Below are 21,390 nucleotides of genomic sequence, written 5' to 3'. Positions count from 1 at the left end.
CATTTGTTTACAAAACATCCAATCCCCAGACTGCATTTCCCTAATATTCAGCCAATTTACTGAAGTCTGCCACCTGCTTACCTACCACTGAGCAAATGTTATCATTCCATTTTATACCTCTACAAACTATTACATGAAGGTATTTGTATGAGTTGACTAATTCCAGATGTGACACTTAGAGTTTGTCCCAGGAAACTAATTTGACTTGCTTTGTGAAGTGCATGATTTCACATCTATAAACATTTAAAGCAACTTTCCAATCCTTGCAGCCTGTGAAATGTTACTGAGGCCTGTCTGAAAATTTGTGCCGCTTATTTCAGATAATAGTTCTTCACATAAAATTGCATCATCTGAGAAAAATCTGGCATTATTATTACTAATGTCTGCAAGGTAATTAATATACTACATGAACAGAAAAAATATCCAACAAATTCCTTGGAGCACACATGAAGTTACTTCAACATCTGGGTACGACTTTTCATCCAAGATAACATGATATGTGATCCCTACCAAGACATCTTCAATCCAGTCATGAACTTTTCTTGACACTCCATACGATCATACTTTTGATAATAGGCTTACGTGTGGTATTAACTCAAATGCTTTTCGGAAGTCAGAAAATACTGCAGTTATCTGACAGCCTTGATCCATGTTTTCAGGATGTCACCACAGAAAAGAGCTAGTTCACTTTAACACATGCGGTGATTTTGGAATCTATGCTGGTTGGTCATTCTGTTCAAGTTACCTCATTACATTTGAGCACGTAATATGCTCTAAGACTCACCAACAACATTTTATTTTGTAGGTGCTGCCTTGCCTCCTGCCACTCAACCACCTTCCTGCTTGTAGCGTGGTTCCGCTATCCCCTTCATTTTAAGTAAGGACTATAACTTTTAGTGTGCAGTTTGTTTACAATATGACGCAAATGATGGGGAGAGGATCTAAGGCAGTTGCCTTTCAGTGATAAAAATAATCTTTTTCAGCTGAGGATGTCTCTTCTAGTGGAGCGAAACAGCTCGCGACTTTTATTAACAGTATTCTACAGCCATTGAGGATTTATCTGTCACAATCACCAAAAACAAATGAATGCCAGAAATATTGGCTTTCAGGACCACTTCTACTGTCCATCTTGTAGATGAGAGCAATCTATGCTTACTTCCAAGCACTGGGCATGATTTTTGATTGAGAAATTTACAGCATATTATTGTTAAAAGAGCAGCTACCTCAGCTGCAAGTTCAGTATAGAATCTGACAGGAATTCCATCAGGTCTTGAAACTTCGTTCACTTTTAATGATTTCAGCTGCTTTTCATAGCACCTGACACTAATACCTGCAGTGGTATGAGAATTAAACTGGGGCAATACTTCTGGATTTTCCTTTGTAAAGAACATTTGACATTCACCACATTTTTTTCTGTAGACCTAGGCTTTGTTTTTCACCTATTACTCTGTAGTGTCTTTATCTTTACAGTAACTGTATACTTTAAAGGGTCCCTCCCACTGTGAGTTTTCTAGGAGATACACATCTCTCAAGAACATGGTCAACTATTGTTTTAAAGTTGAGCCACAGTTCTTATACATGCTCCTCTCCAGATCAAAATGTTTCAAGTTCCTCAGAAAGATAAGACACCACTGCCTTGTTATCTAGCTTTCTGAACATATAAATCCTTCAATATGTATCTTTGTCCTTTTAGTAGTTTCAACATGGGCATCCTCAGTGAGGTAAGATCTATTTGTTGGGTTCCAAACTATCTGTTCTTCAGAGGAGACATATAGTAATGTTTTGCAGGCTGACTTGTCATGCCAATCACTAACAAAATTATAATCATACCAATTGATTGATAGATGACTAAAGTCTTTTTCAATGATTGCTGTATGATAGGGGAATGTGTGTACTGCTGGTGTGATATTTCTCTAAAGCTTCCATTTGCACCTGGGGGCGAATCTGAGGATCAATAAAAGGATCCAACCATAAGGTTATACACATAGCCAATTTGTACTGAGTTTTGCACAAAAAATCTTGCATGCAGCTTCCATTTATATCTCAAGGGATTTTAGTTCCTTGTCTACTGCAACAAGTACAGCATCTCCAGTTTACATTAGTCAATTCTTTGAACATATGATTAAATTTTCCTCAGAAATCTCAATGCTATCAATTTGGTTTTTAAAGCCTTTCTTTGCCTAGTATTATGTGAGTCCAAATGCTTTTTAGGATGGCTTTAAACTATGGCACTTCATTGTGAATGCTTTGATCGTTTACTACTAGAATTTTAATATTCTCACCTGCGGGAGGGGGCTGGGGGAGGGAGGGGATGGCAGGGGGGCATTTCAATGCATCTACACAGATATTTTAGTGTATCCTACAGCTATTGTTGTCTTGACTGGACACAAAGTCATCTAATCCAAAAAAACTCTTGTGTACACACTGTCGGCCTCTGATATGTAGTGCACACCATCTGATTTAGAAGGACTGTACAAGTTTAGGTCGTTGCAGCCTAGGTAGTAACAGAATCTTCAGAGTCTCTGATGGAAACCTTCCACTTAATTCAGAACTGTGGGGACATGATCACTGCTGGGAACAATGATGCAGATTATGAGCAATATCTTCTCAACCTCCTCTGCGTGTCGCTGGAATAACTGAAGTATGACCTCAGAGCCCAGACAACAAGCACCAATTGTTCCAAAAAGGTGTCACAATATGCAACTGATTTGTATCTTGTTTTCTCAATGGGTACCATTATTCTCTGAACATCTGAACTGCCGATGATTAACAGACCACTATCCTTTCCTGCTCATCTCCCCATGAAACAGGGCACAGTCTGTTTCCCAACAACTGATGTTTGTCTCTCTGGCTCAGTTTCAGTTTCAGTGGAAGACATCACATGGAACTTGTTCATTAGGGGGCCGGCTGTGACAGCCTGAGTTCTCCTTGGTTCCTGTTTCCCTTGTACGGGGGTGGGGGGCTTGGCCTGTTACTGACATAGCACTCACATCCAAGTGGACAAGTACTGATAAACCCTGTGCTTCCTGCAGAGGAGAAAGCATCTGAGAGGACAGTACTTGAGGTACCTCTTGTGTCTATGGTACATGATCCTTGGTGGCCTTCGCAAAAAAAAAAAAAAAAAAAAAAAAAAAAAAAAAAAAAAAAAAAAAATAATAATAATAATTTGTAGCAGCTTCCAATTGTTTGACAGTAGTCAGGGCAATTTCCAGCTACTTGGGAACATCAAATAACTCATCCTCAGCCTGACAAAAGCAAACAGAGTGGGAATGCATTGTGGCTGGTGCTATATTTTACAGAACAGTAAACAAATGGTTTTAAAGTCAGCTTGTTGATCCTATTTTAATTTGTTGTTCCAATATGCAAGTGTTACCAACTACCTTGAAGCCCTAAAGTGATTAACAGCCACTTTCGTAACTAATATTGTTGTTCAATTTATATTTCCTGAGTTAGCTCAGCTATGTATTAAAGGCTTCTTCTGCACTTTACACTGACCCATTAAAAGAAATTACTTCTTAACTGGCATTCATCCAATTACAAAAATTATACATGTTGCCAAAATAATGTTGCTATAATTATAATAATAAAGTGGTAAAGTAATGAAAAATGTCAAGGAACATAAGGATCACTTTCACCTTATATCATAGCAAGAAGATTAAAATCAAAGTCAATGAAGACCTAAATTCTTGTTTAAAAAATTTATATAGTGACATCACCAAATAAAGATGATATCTTTGACAATGCCACACCTGCCTGTGCATGTGTTTTCCCATTTACTTTTTACAAAAAAAAGCCTTACACATAAATATTTATTCTCTACAATGCCAATTACCAACAATTCTTTTTATAAAATAAAATATTTCTTTGCTAACGTTGTATGTTGGTAACAACTGTCTTATTTGATGGTAAAACTGAGAAATGGATGTGTGCCACATCAGTGGTTACAACTGAAACCTACCTTCAGTGATATACCTCCAAGACCACGGTTATTGAACACAACTACACGCAACCCAAGTTTGTTTGCGGCTCTAACAAGTGTTTTGACATAATCTGCTTGGCTAGCTCCGGTTAAACCAGGAAGGATAATAACAATTGGTGACTTAGGGGCACAGCCATCCTCCAGCCAGTCCAAGGCCACTTGTCCACCATCACTAAGCCTCAATATTTCTCTGCAAAGAGAAACAAATCCAATAATACAACATTGTGATGTGTGTAAATTATTTAAAATCAATTCTTATTTTTCATGGTGTGTGTCTTATCATCAAGAGAACAAGAAATACAATTATAATGCTTAAACTGAAGCTTGTGAACTGCAGGTGTTTATAGTAACTAGTAAAAACTAACCAAGTAAAAATTAAGTTTGAGAATACAAACTGTCAATCTCTAAAGTCTCTTCAACAAATAAGCCAGAAGGAATTTGATTCACAAGTTCGAAATGACGATTCAATTCAAATTTTTTTACTATGTGAAAAAGGAGGTGGTTGTTAAATGAAAATTAATGACACCCTAAAAGATTAGTTATTGAACTCAAAAGGAATACGTCTGAAATAATCTAATTCTGTGTGTGATCCGACAATCATACCATTTCAAATTTATATGTACTGAGCAGTCAGTCTAAATGAACTGCTTTGAATCTACAAATAGCCCATTTTCTTCATGTTTTATCACACATATGTCCATTTATCAATCACGACACTTTTAATACCTATGGAATGAATGATATGTTAAGTATCAGTTAGGCTCAGGCTCAAGCGGTCTTCATTGAAACAATCCTTCCAATAACAGTTGAGAGACCTCAAGATGTTAATGGCTGAAGTTGGCAGCATGACAGCTGAATCATTAGTGCATCTAGTCTTGTACAGCGTGGTCATAAAACCTCTGTAGACTTTTAAGACTACAGAGTGAACCCACTTGCACTGTTCATAGTTTATGTATGATATATGTGCATAACAGGTCTATGTATCAAAACACTCATCAGAGATGGGTCCATTATTTATCACACATTTTCTGAATTTATCTTGAAGTTTTGTTTTTATGACACATGCATAAAATACAGCAAAGAGCAATTAACTATGGTGTGAATGTAAAAGTTATGCCGTGCTACATGTCAAACTGCTGACATAGTCTATATAGCATTCACATTCATTGGCTGCACCAACTAACACCCTTCCCTTTAAACTTAAAACCTAGATGTTGGGCTGCATCACTGATCAGTTTGTTGCCACACTCAAGATTTAAGCTGGGTGGGGGCGGCAGTATCACACTTAGGTCAGAAATAGGATAGAGCACACCATGGATGACAAATATGTATAATTTATACAATAAACTCGAAGTTACACACAAAAATTGTACATAAAAAGTCACTTTCAGTCTTTGTACATATGATTAGCGTTAAGAAGCACCAAACTTTATGATCAAAACTCCACTCAACATCTCTTCAATGGTTCGGTAGTTTCAAAAATTTTATACCATGCGATTTTTACTAATGACACTACAAAAAATTATCTTCACTCTAAACTGTGCGCGCTCTTATGACTGTATCGAAACGGTCAAATTATCTGCTTTTCCCGTGGGTAATCGTCAGTCTTTAGGACCTACGCCAAGACAATGTCTCGCTTCGCAACAATGTAGGTCATTCTATGCAATAACTTCAGCCCAACAGCTAAAGCGTTAAATAAAGTATATAAGTTACAAAACGTTTAAAGTAGCCCTAAACTCTGTTGGTGTTAATGACATGATATATAATGGAATTACGATCAGCTGTGAGATCGGAAAAACTGAAATATTGGCTCACCTTCTGTAGAGAATTTCGGGAAGAAGTTGTGAGCGCAGTAGGCTAGCCAAAACAGTTTGCGCTCGCGATTCGAAACACCATAATGTAGGCCAGAATTTTTCCTTCAATATAGGAACGTTATCTTCCAAAAATTGTCTGAACTTGCCGGGAGCACACGCTATGGTTGGTAGCTATATTTAAAAAAAAAAAATCAGAATTCTTTTAAAACTACACTTCTTTTCGAAAAATCGCTAGTACATCTTTCATTAAACTTACTTTCACGGCATCGCGCAAGTAATATAAGAAGAACACTGTGCCAAAGCAGGCGCCCACATACCACCTTGGGACAACAGACAAGATATCTAACGGTGTCAGCATCCACTCCATATCAAATGTTACGACCGCCAATCGCCAACTAACACCGGTCTGTAGAGCGTCTCTCCACTAAATTACGACGCTGTTGCTGACACCGCGCGTGGCGGCTGAGTGGAACTAGATAAAACGTCGCTGCTATCGCCGATGTGTAAAGCGTCCTGTTTTATTATTTTGTGAATGGGGTGTCCTTGGCAGTTAATACATTCGGACGGGAAATTGATGTCATCATGCCGTTCAATGCTTGGATTCAAGAATAAAGTGCCAGACCATTATTTTGCTCTTTGTGCGATTCCATGGCGAATTACATCTCGTTAATTTCACTCAATGAATTTGTCGATGATTCATCAATTGCGTAATGTGGACAGGTTACGCCCCTACTTGACATATCCGACAAAGAGAATAGAAACACATGCCAAAGATATACAAGTCAATCCGACAGACTGGAGACTCCAAAGAGATAACACCACCTGTTTGCCATTTATGTAAATGCTTGGTTCGACATCAAAAGAAAATAGGTATTAAGAAAACTGATTTCGGAAAAGTGGTTCCAATGGACTGTTTACATTTGTGATAAATGAACAGAAAAAATACCATTAAAATAATAATATGCAGAACTGATTTTTCGTGAACTTATTGATGTTATCATCTAAAAAACACAGGTTTCTGATTGCCAAAATGTAAATGTACAGAAACAGTTATTTGAATTCTAATAGAAACTATTATAAACGCATTACAAAAAAGATGTCTAAAGTTTTCGACACAACCACCACAACCAGCACTAATTGAAAATCTTGGAAGCTATGACATGCACGGGCACGCAGCGTAATAAATACAATCAATAGGCAATAGAAAGCAGTGTATGGCTATAGAGTCTGGAGGCAGAACTCAAATCCAAGCCATTACGTATTTTGTATCTCAAGGGATCTGTACTAGGTCCACTATTGTTGTCCACTACTGACGTCAGTGAGAAGGAACAAAAAATACTGTATGCTGATGAAATGACATTAGTAAATATAGAAAATATCTAAACACACTGGAAAGAAGCGTGTTTGCTTCTATAAATAACACTGTGCAGTAGCTCTTATAGAATGACTTCATTAAAAATAATTGAGTCGATCACAAGGCAAAGGCCATGATGTACACAAAGAGAGAAAAGGGGGTTCACATAGATACATTCATATTTGAAACAAAACTGAAAGACGTTATCTCTTGGTAATTATATTTGGCAATAAGCTCCAATGGAGACCAAACACATATGATGTCTCCTATAAATTAATCATTATACTTTTTATTATGTAATACTTTGCACATTATGTCTACAAACAAGTTCGATGCACTTTCTGAACCATACTTTCGCTATGAAATTGCTGTTTGGGCAATCCTAGCAGCAATTATAGAAGTAGAATTTTTGTACTGCACAAAGAGGCCACTAGGACCGTCGTGAATAAACAAAATAAATGGATTCAAGCCTATCATAATTAAAAATATTGACATTTCCTTCTACCTGCATATACTGTACAGAACAATAATTTAATTAATTAGGCGCAACATATTACTAGAAAAAACTGAAGCTGTTCATTATTACTATACAAGGAACAGAAGCCAGCAGAGAAGCATACTACATAGATAGAGAGCTGCTGAAAAATGTCCTCAATACCAAGATATGCAACTGATGATGTAACGTTCTAAGAGTCTGCAGACAGAAAGAGTGAAAAGATATTCCATTAACTTCTTAAGGATTATACAACATAAAAAATTTTATGCTTATAAATTGTACGTGTACCATAATAATAAATGATTTTATTACTTGTATGTATATATTTTTATCACCTGAATATAAGTTGCGATCAAAACGTAACAAGAAACTTTTAATTTGAGAGGTTTTGTAAATCCGATTTCCAATTTTTTCTATCTTGTTGGTACACACGTACCCGATGTATGTTTACTTTTTCAGCAGTTTTGAATATTTAATTTATTGTTGATAATCGAAAATATTGTGCATGTTTTCGATTATTTCGTGAATTTTTACTTTCGAGCAATATGGATCGAAGAATTTCTATTAAATAATGTTTGAAAAATGAAATAAAGTGCAACACCGTTTTTGAAGTAGTGAGTCGAACGAATGAACTGGAGAGTATACTTTGTATTCGAAATTTCGAAGAAAATCCCCAGGTTCTCTTGAATAAAGCGAGTTAGAGAACCCAAGAAAGCTCTCAGTGTGAGTAAGAGGGTGAGGAAGTTACTCAAAACAAAGAACATTCTCCGATTTTGTATAAATTAAATTAGAGGAGCTTCTCACAAACAGAGAACATTCTCTGCTTTTATAATCGAACTCTGTACCATACTTTGAGCTGAGTAAGTTCTGTTGGTGTCTAAGTTATACCAAGTTATTTTAGTAAAAATGACAGAAATTATCTTGCTTGGAAGGCAAAAAGAGTACATGTGGCCCAAAGAAATTCTTAAGAGGAAACTATAGGATTTTATTTGTGTTTAATAATAAAACTTTTATTTGCCTGGTAAAGTTCCCACAGAAAGCCATGAAAGAAGAGGGGGGAGGGGGCGATCTTTCAAATGAAGTGAAAATTAAAACATTTTTGTTGCTATTTAGCACACCCAAGTTTTCAGATTGATGTAGGTGAAGACTTACATTAAACAGCTGTGTCACTGAGATTTTCAGACATTCATCACCATGTTTTTTCACAGCATGATGCATCATATATTTTGTTATGTTAGAAATAAGTAGGTGAATCAGAAAAATTTTACTGAGCAAAATGGCGCAGTTGTTAGCACACTGGATTTGAATTAGGGATTACAAGGGTTCAAACCCGTGGATGGACATCCTGATTCAGATTTTCCCAAATTTCCCTAAATTGCTTCAGGCAAATGCCAGAATGGTTCCTTTGCTAGGGCATGACCGAATACCTTCCCTAATCTGATGGGACTGATGACCTTGCTGTTTGGTCCCGTCCCCCACATCAACTAATAGACCAGAAAAATTAACAACTGGTTTATGATAAACCTAGCGATCTGTTACTTGTAACAAACTGTACGGGTGGCCACTTACATACATGATAAGCAAGCAGACCATTATGAATCATATTTAACCAAAATTGCCTCGTGTTAGAAAACTCTGGCAGAGGTCCAATTTGGAAGTATATGAAAATGTTATGTAATCTTAAGATTTCGTTTGTATAATGTGTTCACCAAACTTTAATAACAAAAAAGTTTGTGGCATATCGGTAACATCGCGAGAAAATGTATTTTCGTAATCTGTAATCGTCTTAATAATTTTTGCCAAACATAACAGTAAAATCGAAATGCAGTGCAGCTCTTCTAGAACATACTGATGCCGGTTCCTTGTATATACACAGCAGACAACACACACCAAGAACCTTCTGAAGAAGGATAGGAGGTAGTGAGAAGGAACTCCCTCATCAGAGAATATGCTCTGAATTTTTTATTCATATGAAACTGAGAACTTTCTCAGAGGATGTTCTTTTGCTCTGAGAATCTTCTCTGGAGAATGTCCTCTTTTTTTTTTAATTATATGACCCACTGACTGTAGCATTTAGCTAATCTGCTATAAGTAAGACAAGAGTTTACGATTGGTATAAACGTTTCAAAGAAGGGTCGAGAAGACGTTGAAGATGACTGCCACACTGGACACTCTAGCACATCAATTACTGACGACAATGTGGAAGAAGTAAAGAAAATGATTCTGGAAAAACGGCGAATCACTATCAGCGAGGTTGCTGATGATTATGGCATATCCTTCGGTTCATACCAAGCAATTTTTTCGAATATTTTGGGCATGAAACGTGTAGCACCAAAGTTCGTTCCGAAGTTGTTGCATTACAACAAAAATTAAGTCGCATAGACATTGCTCAGGAATTGCTAAATTAAGTCGACAATGATTCAGAACTTCTAAAGAAGGTTATAACAGGTGATGTAAGATGGGGATATGGATATAGCGTCGAAACCAAGGCTCAAGTGTCCCAATGGAAATTGCTTGAAGAGTCAAGCCAGAAAAGAAATTCGGCAAGTTCGACCACTTGTGAAAGTTCTTCTCACTGTTTTCTTCGATTACAGTGCGTTAGTGCACCATGAGTTCTTGCCTTGTGGTTATATGGTCAATATGGAATACCACCTGGAAGTTATGCGCCGTTTACGTTAAGGAATGCAAAGGAAACGACTAAAATTGTGGCTTATCCACTTTTAGAAACTGGATCACAACAACGCTCCTGTTCTCACATCAATGCTTGTTCGTGATTTTTTGGCAAAAAACAAAACAGTTTTGTTGCCTCAACCACTGTATTTCCTGACATGGCCCCTTGCGTCTCCTTTCTATTCCCAAGGCTAAAGAGAACCCTGAAAAACATCATTTTGCCATCACTGGTGAGACAGAAACAGAATCTCTGAAGGAGCTGAACACAGTAACGAAAAGCGAGTTCCAGAAGTGCTTCCAAGATTGGAAAAAGCCCGAAACCTAAACTCCATCCGAACAGGCCATGAAGGCCGAACACTACCAATTAACCATCATGTTATCCTCAGCCCATAGGCGTCACTCGATGGGGTATGGAGGTGTATGAGGTCAGCACACCACTGTCCCGGCCATAGGTCAGTTTATGAGACCAGAGGCGCTACTTCTCAATCAAGTAGCTCCTCAGTTTACCTCACAGGCCTGAGTGCACCCCGCTTCCAACATTGCTCGGCAGACTGAATGGTTACCCGTCCAAGTGCTAGCACAGTTCGACAGCATTTAACTTCAATGATCTGACAGGAACTGATGATACCACTGCAGTAAGGCTGTTGGAATGGAAAAAGCGCTGGCAAAAGTATATTATATCTGAGGAGGATTACTTTGAAGGGGCAAAGTTGATGTTGATGAATAAATAAAGATTCTTTAAGAAAAACAAAAATTCCCATTTCTTTTTGATCACACATTGTATACTGTATGCATGCTTGTTTATGTGTGTCTGTTCTGTAGTCACCTGAGCTAAATAGTATGTAAATAACTTTATAACTTAAATAAAATTCAAGAGAAAAAAGTTTGTGACGGTACAATCACATTTGACAATTTGATGTTCTATACTGTGCTGTGTAAGCAAAATATAAAGTAATGAAATGAGACCAAACAAAAATGAATGAATCAAACTTTAAAGTCAGTAGTAAATAATATGGTAGACTGTTCTGAAACTTGTGTATGTATTATGGACATGAAAACTGTTTAGAAGTAAGTAATATAGTACAAGGTTTAAAAATTAATAAGTCTCTATAAAAATAGTAAATATGAAGTTTTGAGCTCAAAAGAGTAATCAAGACTCAACTACATCAGTATTCAGTTTTATGATAATCATCGTTCCTAAAAATGCATATTTATAATGAATTTGATTGGTTTCCTGTCGAATTTGTAACAGTAATTGAGTGTTCGAACAAGATAACGCACTGAAAATTACTGAGGTTCCTGTCCACACTTAAGTTTTTTGGGTACAATCAAATTAAAGCTGAATTAGAGAAGATCACTTAATATTGTGTTACTTTTTGGCTAGTTGAATGACAACTTATTCAACAGTCATACCAGATGTACTAGTTAGAAAGATTTCAATTATTGTTTTACAGCAAAATTTATCGCAGTCATTTATATTTCAGATATGAGCAGTCATCTCCAGTTTAAGTCATCTATCTATACATAAGAGTACGTTTGTAAGTTTAAAGCATTCAGTGTCAACACATCTGACCATGAAATGGGTTTTGCTTTGTTAGAAAAATAGAAATTATAAATTTGCCACTGAGCTGGACTGAAAATTTTTAATTTTCTGGTGAGGTTATTTTTAATAGTTTTTGACTGTACTAAACTATCTGCATCATTATCTCACTCATATATGGTATGTAAGTCGATTTTATTTGTTGCTTTGTTTGGGAATATTCGATTTCACACAATCAAATTAATTTTGTGTGATGATATCGACCTGTCATACATATTCTTGCAATATGTCAAAATTTCTGAAGGCAATAGAGCAATTTTTAAAAACAATGGCAGTAAAACAACATAGCTGAGCAAGCCATGTTATAAAAAAATCGACACATTAAGAACATTACGCTATTGTAATAATGTATACTCAATTCACAGAGTCTGGTATGAAAGTGGATTTCTCATAGAAATACACTCCTGGAAATTGAAATAAGAACACCGTGAATTCATTGTCCCAGGAAGGGGAAAATTTATTGACACATTCCTGGGGTCAGATACATCACATGATCACACTGACAGAACCACAGGCACATAGGCACAGGCAACAGAGCATGCACAATTTCGGCGCTAGTACAGTGTATATCCACCTTTCGCAGCAATGCAGGCTGCTATTCTCCCATGGAGATGATCGTAGAGATGCTGGATGTAGTCCTGTGGAACGGCTTGCCATGCCATTTCCACCTGGCGCCTCAGTTGGACCAGCGTTCGTGCTGGACGTGCAGACCGCGTGAGACGACGCTTCATCCAGTCCCAAACATGCTCAATGGGGGACAGATCCGGAGATCGTGCTGGCCAGGGTAGTTGACTTACACCTTCTAGAGCACGTCGGGTGGCACGGGATACATGCGGACGTGCATTGTCCTGTTGGAACAGCAAGTTCCCTTGCCGGTCTAGGAATGGTAGAACGATGGGTTCGATGACGGTTTGGATGTACCGTGCACTATTCAGTGTCCCCTCGACGATCACCAGTGGTGTACGGCCAGTGTAGGAGATCGCTCCCCACACCATGATGCCGGGTGTTGGCCCTGTGTGCCTCGGTCGTATGCAGTCCTGATTGTGGCGCTCACCTGCACGGCGCCAAACACGCATACGACCATCATTGGCACCAAGGCAGAAGCGACTCTCATCGCTGAAGACGACACGTCTCCATTCGTCCCTCCATTCACGCCTGTCGCGACACCACTGGAGGCGGGCTGCACGATGTTGGGGCGTGAGCGGAAGACGGCCTAACGGTGTGCGGGACCGTAGCCCAGCCTCATGGAGACGGTTGCGAATGGTCCTCGCCGATACCCCAGGAGCAACAGTGTCCCTAATTTGCTGGGAAGTGGCGGTGCGGTCCCCTACGGCACTGCGTAGGATCCTACGGTCTTGGCGTGCATCCATGCGTCGCTGCGGTCCGGTCCCAGGTCGACGGGCACGTGCACCTTCCGCCAACCACTGGCGACAATATCGATGTACTGTGGAGACCTCACGCCCCACGTGTTGAGCAATTCGGCGGTACATCCACCCGGCCTCCCGCATGCCCACTATACGCCCTCGCTCAAAGTCCGTCAACTGCACATACGGTTCACGTCCACGCTGTCGCGGCATGCTACCAGTGTTAAAGACTGCGATGGAGCTCCGTATTCCACGGCAAACTGGCTGACACTGACGGCGGCGGTGCACAAATGCTGCGCAGCTAGCGCCATTCGACGGCCAACACCGCGGTTCCTGGTGTGTCCGCTGTGCCGTGCGTGTGATCATTGCTTGTACAGCCCTCTCGCAGTGTCCGGAGCAAGTATGGTGGGTCTGACACACCGGTGTCAATGTGTTCTTTTTTCCATTTCCAGGAGTGTATGTAGGGATCCTTTGAATATTATACTCGAGGATTATATTCTGATGCCACTGAATTATTTCCAAATTGTTTTCTGTATAGGAAAATAATTTTTAATACATTTTGGTGCTTTCTCTTTCATAAAATTTGCGTTTTGTTCAGGAGCTTAATATTTCTTATATTATGGTGCCCATAATTGTCTCAAGACTCCTACGTTAACAATAGAAAACAGAGGTTTACATGACCAGGGATAATGCTAAGCTAAGTCTAAAGAAATATTTAGAAAGTAATATGATGACCTACAAGACTCAGTTCTTGACCTACTCCTAGTCTTTACTTATATAAAAGATCTGCAATGACATTGTTGGGTTTTAATGTTTGTAAATGACACATCGATAACCAACACATTCAGGAGAGAATAATGCAATAGCCTTACAGCTAGTTTATAAGAAACAGTTTAACACCTAATCTTATGATTAGTGATATTGTACAATTCTAAATAAAGTAAATTAACTTACAGGTATCAGAATTAGAGATCTGTGGGTACACGTTGGATGAGGCTTCTTAAGTGAAGTTCATAGGTATCAGACTGGTAATAAAGTGGGAGGGGAGACAACACTCATTTGTGGGTAAATTTTATATAAAGGACAGTTCCATCTGTTTTCCATTTAGAAATTTCTCTCATTTCACTGACCAGCATACAGAATTGTCAGAATATTTCCTCAGTACTTTCCTATAGTGTCTCTTCTGGAGCAATGCAACTAAGGTTAAAAAAGTTCTCCACGTACATGTACACCACCATTACTCTACCATGCAAACATAGGGGTTACACTCGTCTGGTGTGAGATGTTCCCTGGGGGATCCACCAGGGGCTGAACCGCACAATAACCCTGAAAGAGTTGTTCGGTGTGGGGCGGCGGAGGGCTGAAGTGGACTGCAGTAGTTATCATGGGATTGTGGATCACTGCGGCTGCAGCAGGGACGGAGCCTCTCCGTCGTTTCTAGGTGGCCAGTTAACATACAATACAATTCATACAAGGTTAAAAAAGTAATTATTCTACAGCAGCATGGTGTATATTGATAATAAAACATGTTACAGAAACCTCTTAAGTTTAGTGCGAAATGAATAGTTTGCAGTTATAGTGCTAGGAATAAAAATAATTTCCATATGTATTTTGCATCCTAATTTGAGTTTCACAATGTAGTTTTATATTGTGATACAACCACCTATAACTGATAACTTCCAGATATCAGTTAGGAAACTGAAAAATCCTTATATATTCAAAACAAAGTAAAAGAATAAATCAGTAACCACACCTTCTACAATCTATCATAGTATTTGGAATGAGGGATGTAAAGTCCACACAATGTAAATGTTTATTTATTTTTATTTATTTTTTTATTTGTTCTCCACAGACAATTACAGGATTTTTTGATTCTGAACATATTTTACACTTCCTGTCATAACTTTGTGTGAATAAATACAAACAATAAAAGAACATATGTAACTTGCTTTCTGGTACACTAAAATAATGTTTGTGTAGGTGAAAGTCTTCCGCTCCTCTGAAAGGAATTTATTAACACTATAAAAACTTTTATTCATAAGGAGCACCTTAGGGCCATTTCAAATCAGTTTCCACTTGAGCTTTTTAATTTTTTTGGAAGTTTGTTATTAAATTTGATCCCCATGTAATAGGGACTGTTTTCTGCACCTTTTGTTTTAAGCCTTTCCAGATGATAATCATAGTTTCCCCTAGTGTTATAAATGCGTAGATCATTATTTAGACTTGTTCTACTTGTATTTTAAACTTTATAGAACAGTTTTGCCTAAACATTTATTGATAGCAGTGTTAGTAGATTCTTAGTTATGAACATCCTTTTGCATGACTCATTATAACTAAGCTTAAATAGAATCCTTACTGGCTTTTTTCAAGGATCAATACTGTATTAATGTGTTAGGCATCAGCATACCACTGTACTTTAATTCCACATGTAACGTATGGTTACACTAAAGATTTTTGAATAATACTCATTTTCTCAAAAGTCAGTAAATTAAGTTTCTTAATTTTTGGCATAAGAGATGAATGTGATGTTCCCAAGAGAGATGCATATCTAACATTACACAAAAAAGCAGTTTTATCAAACAGTTTTAATTCTAAACCATCGTCAGACAGAACAGTCCAGCATGATGATATATTTGAAAGTCCATTACACTTGTCTTAGTAATATTTATGCTTAAGTGATTGTTCTGCAAGTTATTTTCAATTCAAGGAATACACCAGAACAATTTTGGGTCAGATCATTCTTGTTAGGTCTGCAGTTAACAATTGTTGTGTGATCTGCATAGTGATCTGTGGACAGATTATTAAATATAATGATGCACAATAAAGAACCCAGAACTGGCCCTTGAGGCACGCCTCACTTTGCTTTTGCTAGACTGGAGCTGTACTTCTGAATAGTATTCCCCACTTTGTGTGTGATTTGAGTGACTTGCAATCTGTCTTATAAGTTTGACTGAAGGAGACAGTTTGTTATTCATCTAATATAAGTTTCCAATACATCGAGCAGCACCTCGTGATATATTGTCTCAAATACACATGATAGATCTAGCAACAAACATACCACCCTTTCTTTCCTATCTAATTTCATCTGTATTTGTAGGCACTGGCTCATATATAGCTGATGATGCTCAGTAGCCTTTCTTAATCATGTTGAGCTTCTGATAATACATTTCTTTGAGAAGAAAGTTTTCTAATCTTGGTGCAATAGTTTTTTTCAAATACTCCAGTTAGGATCAGAATTAACTGATTAATTGGTAGTTCTCAACTTTGTTGGTAGTGCTCTTTTTATGCACGGGCTTGACTATTATACATCATAATTTAGATGGAAATACGCCTAAATTCAGACTTTAATTGAAAATATAAATCAGGCATGGATGTGTGAGTGTTTGCATCTTTTTAAAATAATAGAAATAATTTCATCCTATCAAGTAGAGACTTAATAAATCATAATTTAGATGGAAACACACCTAAATTCAAACCTTAATTGAAGAAATGAAGCAGGAGAGGAATGAGTGAGTGTTCACATTTTTTTAAGATAACGGAGATAATTTCACATGCTTTTCTGGCACACCAAATGAGGCTTACAAAAAATATTTCAAATGTGCATGCGTTTCCAGAGATTTGTGGAAACAACTGCATTTTCATCAGGTAGTTCTCCTAATATACTCAAACATATATAAAGGAGTTTAGAAGTTGTTTGCAAAATTATCAGTATGTTACATAAGCTTTAGTCATAATTCATTGTTAGTGTACATTACAGAAGTAGCATGTAGTGGCTACTTTTGCCTATTAATGTGAAACATGACTTGTTCCCTATCCTGGAGGCTCTCCTGCATTATGGGATTCCTGGAGCATGATGTATGAATGAATTAATAAATGTGAGTGAAGGGACATTTTTACACAAATAGATTTCCAATATTACTATATTATCTTATTTAAATTCAATGCCCAAAGCAACAACGTATGATTATTGAATGGATAACATAGTCCTTTCAAATAACTGTCATCTTTGCAGTAATGTGATACTCTAGACACCTTTGAAAAGTTTTTAGAATAAGTTAGTTCACTATAAACGACGTTAGAATCATACCAGCCAGTGAGACAAATATAATTATTATTGGCTAGAACAAAAATTATATCACTTTCACACTTATGTAAATTTTGACACTTTACAAAGTGTTAAGTCTCATTTCATACACACTGAAGATGAGATGGTAATATAGAGAAAGCTGCTACTTTATTACCATTCCCTATTAACATTTGCTTGCATGGCAAACACAATCCTTTCTAATCCTTATTATATTTATATTCTTGTAAAACTCATTTCTTAAAACAGCCCAACCACAAAGGAAGGTATCAAACAAAGCCTGTAACTGGACTGAGGTTCGCTGATAGGGAGAATGCTATGTGTTATCTTGTATGCAAGATCATCAACAGATGTAAAAGTAACTTCAGTGGTTCCTCAGGGAAGTTTGTTGAGTCCCTAGCTGTTCATGTTGGATATTACTAACCTGGGCAGGCTTTTACAGGTGATTCAGTTATTTACACTGCTCTGCAAAACAGAAGGACGAGACGGATAAAGTAATACAAAATATTAACTAATGAATGGAAATTAATGAAATGGTGAAAGCATGTTGCCAGAGGTCTCCCAGCCATGCACAAATAGTTGGAAGTCACATGGCGTCAGGTCAGCGTGACTACACATCTACATACATGAATAGATCTCGATATGGCGAGTGGCAGTGGATATGCTGTACCACTACGAATAATTTCCTTTCCTGTTCCACTCACAAATAGACAGAGGTAAACACGCCTGTCTATATGCTCCATGCGAGCCCTAATTTCTCTTATCTTGTCTTTGTGATCCTTACAGGAGATGCGCATTTGTGGCAGCAGAATCATTCTGCTGTCAGCTTCAAATGCCAGTTATCTAAATTTTCTCAGTAGTGTTCCTCAAAAAGAACGTCACCTTCCCTCCAGGAATTCATATTTGAGTTTCCAAAGCATCTCCTTAATACTAGCATGATGAGCGAACCTACTGATAACAAACTTAGCAGTCTGCCTTTGAAATGCGTTGATGTTTTCCTTTAATCTAACCTGGTGGGGATCTCAAGTATTCGAGAAGCACTGAAAAAGGGGTAGCACTAGTGCTCTGTACTTAGCTCCCAATAAACTAAAGTCGACCATTCACCTTCCCTACCATAATCCTCAGGCCTAAATATTTAATGGACGTGACTGTGTCAAGATGAGTATATGCTGTAAACGAACATTATAGAATTATTTTTCCTGCCTATCTGCTATATAGTTGGTTGGTTGGTTTGGGGAAGGAGACCAGACAGCGTGGTCATCGGTCTCATCGGAGTAGGGAAGGATGGGGAAGGAAGTCGGCCGTGCCCTTTCAGAGGAACCATCCCGGCATTTGCCTGGAGTGATTTAGGGAAATCACGGAAAACCTAAATCAGGATGGCCGGACGCGGGATTGAACCGTCGTCCTCCCGAATGCGAGTCCAGTGTCTTACCACTGCGCCACCTCGCTCGGTGCTATATAGTTGTTGGGGCATGCGGAAATTTGAGAAAATTCCATATGGGCATATACTTGCTCTGGACAGGAATTCCCTCCCATGTAAAATGTCTGGTTGACTGCTTCTACACAATTCCCATCTTTATTCAGTGGAAAGGAGATCGATTTTAGTGTGTGCTGCATGCATCTATTTGGTGAAAGACAGGCGGAAGAGATGTTTGCTAGTTCTCTAGACATGAGAAACACCTTAGTTGATTTTGTAAAGTAGATGGATGATTTGGAATCTGTTATATCATTGACTTCGGTATTCATTAAAAAATACGAGTGGAACTACTAGTGTCTTCTATTTTTCCGAGTTTTCATATAAAGATCTTCGCAGATGAGATAAGTTTCTAGTTACTCAGTGGCTTGCAGCATGATCCACCATGCGCCACCTCGCTAAAGTTTCGGGTATCTAGAGACATGAATTCCACTTTCTATCTTCAGGATTATACCGTGTAAGCGATCGATAGCATAGTGATATGTGCTTTATATCGAGCACTACAGCGTAAATGGTATGATATTCTGGCAAGTCAGGAAAAATACATATATTCTTGTAATACTAGAATCTGGAGATGTCTGTAGAAAGCATGGCAGCAAGCAAGCGGGTCGGGGCCAGAAACAGTAATGCCTTTGTGCCGAGAGACTCCAGCCCAACCTTTGTACACCAGTTCGGAGAGTGACTGGGGTCCACTGAAGGTGCTCTGATTGCGCATCAGAGCAATGAGTGTAGGGCAGTTGACTTGTGATTGTTGGCCACGGTGGATGGCCGGCCTACCTCGTGGGAAATATCTAGTGCAGCGAGGATTATATATGTTGTATGTGCTTATGTCTGTCTGTCTTCGCAGTATATGTACGAGTGTCTAGTGGTCGTTAGCTGTATGCAGTATGCAGAAGCGATGATTTTGTATATTGCAAGATACGAATTGTGTTTACTACATCCACATGGTATGTAGTGATATAGCCAAGTTGGAGATCGGTTTCACGCAGAAAAATTCAAGCTTTCCACAACAACAACTGAGCTGTGTAATTGAGGAAGTGTCTTTGGCGATAGTTTCCGTATTACATGATCTGTAGGCCACTTTTGCAGGGTTTAACTGTGAGTGCAAAATGAGATCTGTATCTTTCTTTCGATCTGTACAAAATAGTTTTGCCACTGAAAGTCTCGTAATTTGTCTGTCTGCAGAAAATGGCGGACAGTGCTTCCACACTGGCAGCAGTAGCAGTTCAGTGGGCAAATTCAGTAATCATCAATCAATGTGCTCCATTTACAAGATGTTCCATGACATCAGAGAGTCACAGGACATCCTTTGTGTCGGACATAGGAACTTCTACAGACTGGTTCAAACAAGACAGAGGCAAGGCATCTGAGGAAATTTCTGTGACATCTGAGAGTCACGGGATGTCTTATTTGTTTGAGTGTTCAGAGACAGGTCCAAACAGACCATCCTCCTCTGGTTCGAACAGGCTGGATGCTGTTTGTCACTCACCATTGTGGCAGCTGTACGACATCGAAAATTCACCGAACGTTCCAGCCATTTTTCTCTTTTGTAGGACAGTGCTTCGAATTCTGTTTGATTTTCCCGTCTGTGCTTCTTAGACACCAGTGTGTGCTCCAAGAAGTGAGGAATATAATATCCCTGATTCCAGCAGAAAATATAGACTAAGCCCACTCAATGAAATTTTATTAATCCATATCGCCGGGAAACCATGCATTCATACAAGCCTACTCCCTGTTTCAGAAAAGTGATGATCACCACAGCAGTTGTGAGACTCAGAAATTTTTCTCTCTCTGGCAGTGCCTCCAAACAAGCAGCTAAAACTCGAAAAGCAGTATGCATCCTATTTTTAGAGTAACAGACATATTTACTTCGATTTCGAAATATCGTCGTTGTGGCGTGTATACCAGATATTGCAGCAGATATCGGCTTCGGGATCTATTTCCACCTAAAGCGTGTGTAGTGTCTCAGGGAGATTTCTTAAGTGTGCAGCGATCTTTTTAGAGTCTATGTTCGAGGGTGGCGGTACACATTACAAAACTGAAGCAAACTAGTGTGCAGTGATCTTTTTGAAGGTGTATTTAGAGATTTATTCAGTGGGATTTAGCAAGTCCTGAAGCAGCTCATGCTCAAAGACAAGGGTATTTCCTACAAAAGCTTGCGAAGTGTGTCAGGGATGGTTTGACAAGTGTGTCACGATTCTTTTAGAGTTTTTGTTCAAGTGCGGTGGTGGTATTCCCCGGAATAAAACGCGTAATTATATCGAAAATTGTTAAAATTTCTTGCATCATCAGAAAAACTCTCTCACTCTCTTTGTGCAGTGGTACACTTAGTTTCTGCGACAACTTCAACTTATGTATGTGACAATGTTCTGCATAATGCTTAAACACCAGATGTAATAACTCCTGAAGCAGTTCACGTTCAGTGACAAAGGGTATCCATGGGCCACGGGTGGGAAGGAGGAAGACTGCGGGTATTTCCAACGTGACAGGGAGTGCTTAGGGTGCGGGCCTGCAGCTGCCGCGTGGCGTGCCATGAGCCCAACGTGGTCCCTGCC

The 21,390-nt window shown here is 38.6% G+C and overlaps 1 protein-coding gene across 2 annotated transcripts in view; it reads right to left on the bottom strand.

The window, feature by feature from the left end:
* LOC126260869 (phospholipase ABHD3) overlaps window positions 1-6,532 on the bottom strand; it is a 548,197-nt gene extending 541,665 nt beyond the window's left edge. For both annotated transcript variants that reach the window (XR_007546654.1, XM_049958300.1), the window contains exons 1-3: window positions 6,050-6,532; window positions 5,795-5,964; window positions 3,959-4,169 (exon numbers count right to left, since the gene is read on the bottom strand). Coding sequence is in view for 1 of the 2 variants with exons in the window: in XM_049958300.1 (XP_049814257.1) it covers window positions 3,959-4,169; window positions 5,795-5,964; window positions 6,050-6,160 (492 nt within the window). In the remaining variant the exon portion in view is untranslated. The remainder of the gene's footprint in view (window positions 1-3,958; window positions 4,170-5,794; window positions 5,965-6,049) is intronic.
* Window positions 6,533-21,390: the final 14,858 nt, after the last annotated feature.

This window comes from Schistocerca nitens, chromosome 1 (assembly GCF_023898315.1).
Source record: "Schistocerca nitens isolate TAMUIC-IGC-003100 chromosome 1, iqSchNite1.1, whole genome shotgun sequence".
Lineage (NCBI taxonomy): Eukaryota > Metazoa > Arthropoda > Insecta > Orthoptera > Acrididae > Schistocerca > Schistocerca nitens.
Note: the sequence above shows the minus strand (reverse complement) of the source record. Positions and strands in the feature narration are given on the sequence as shown.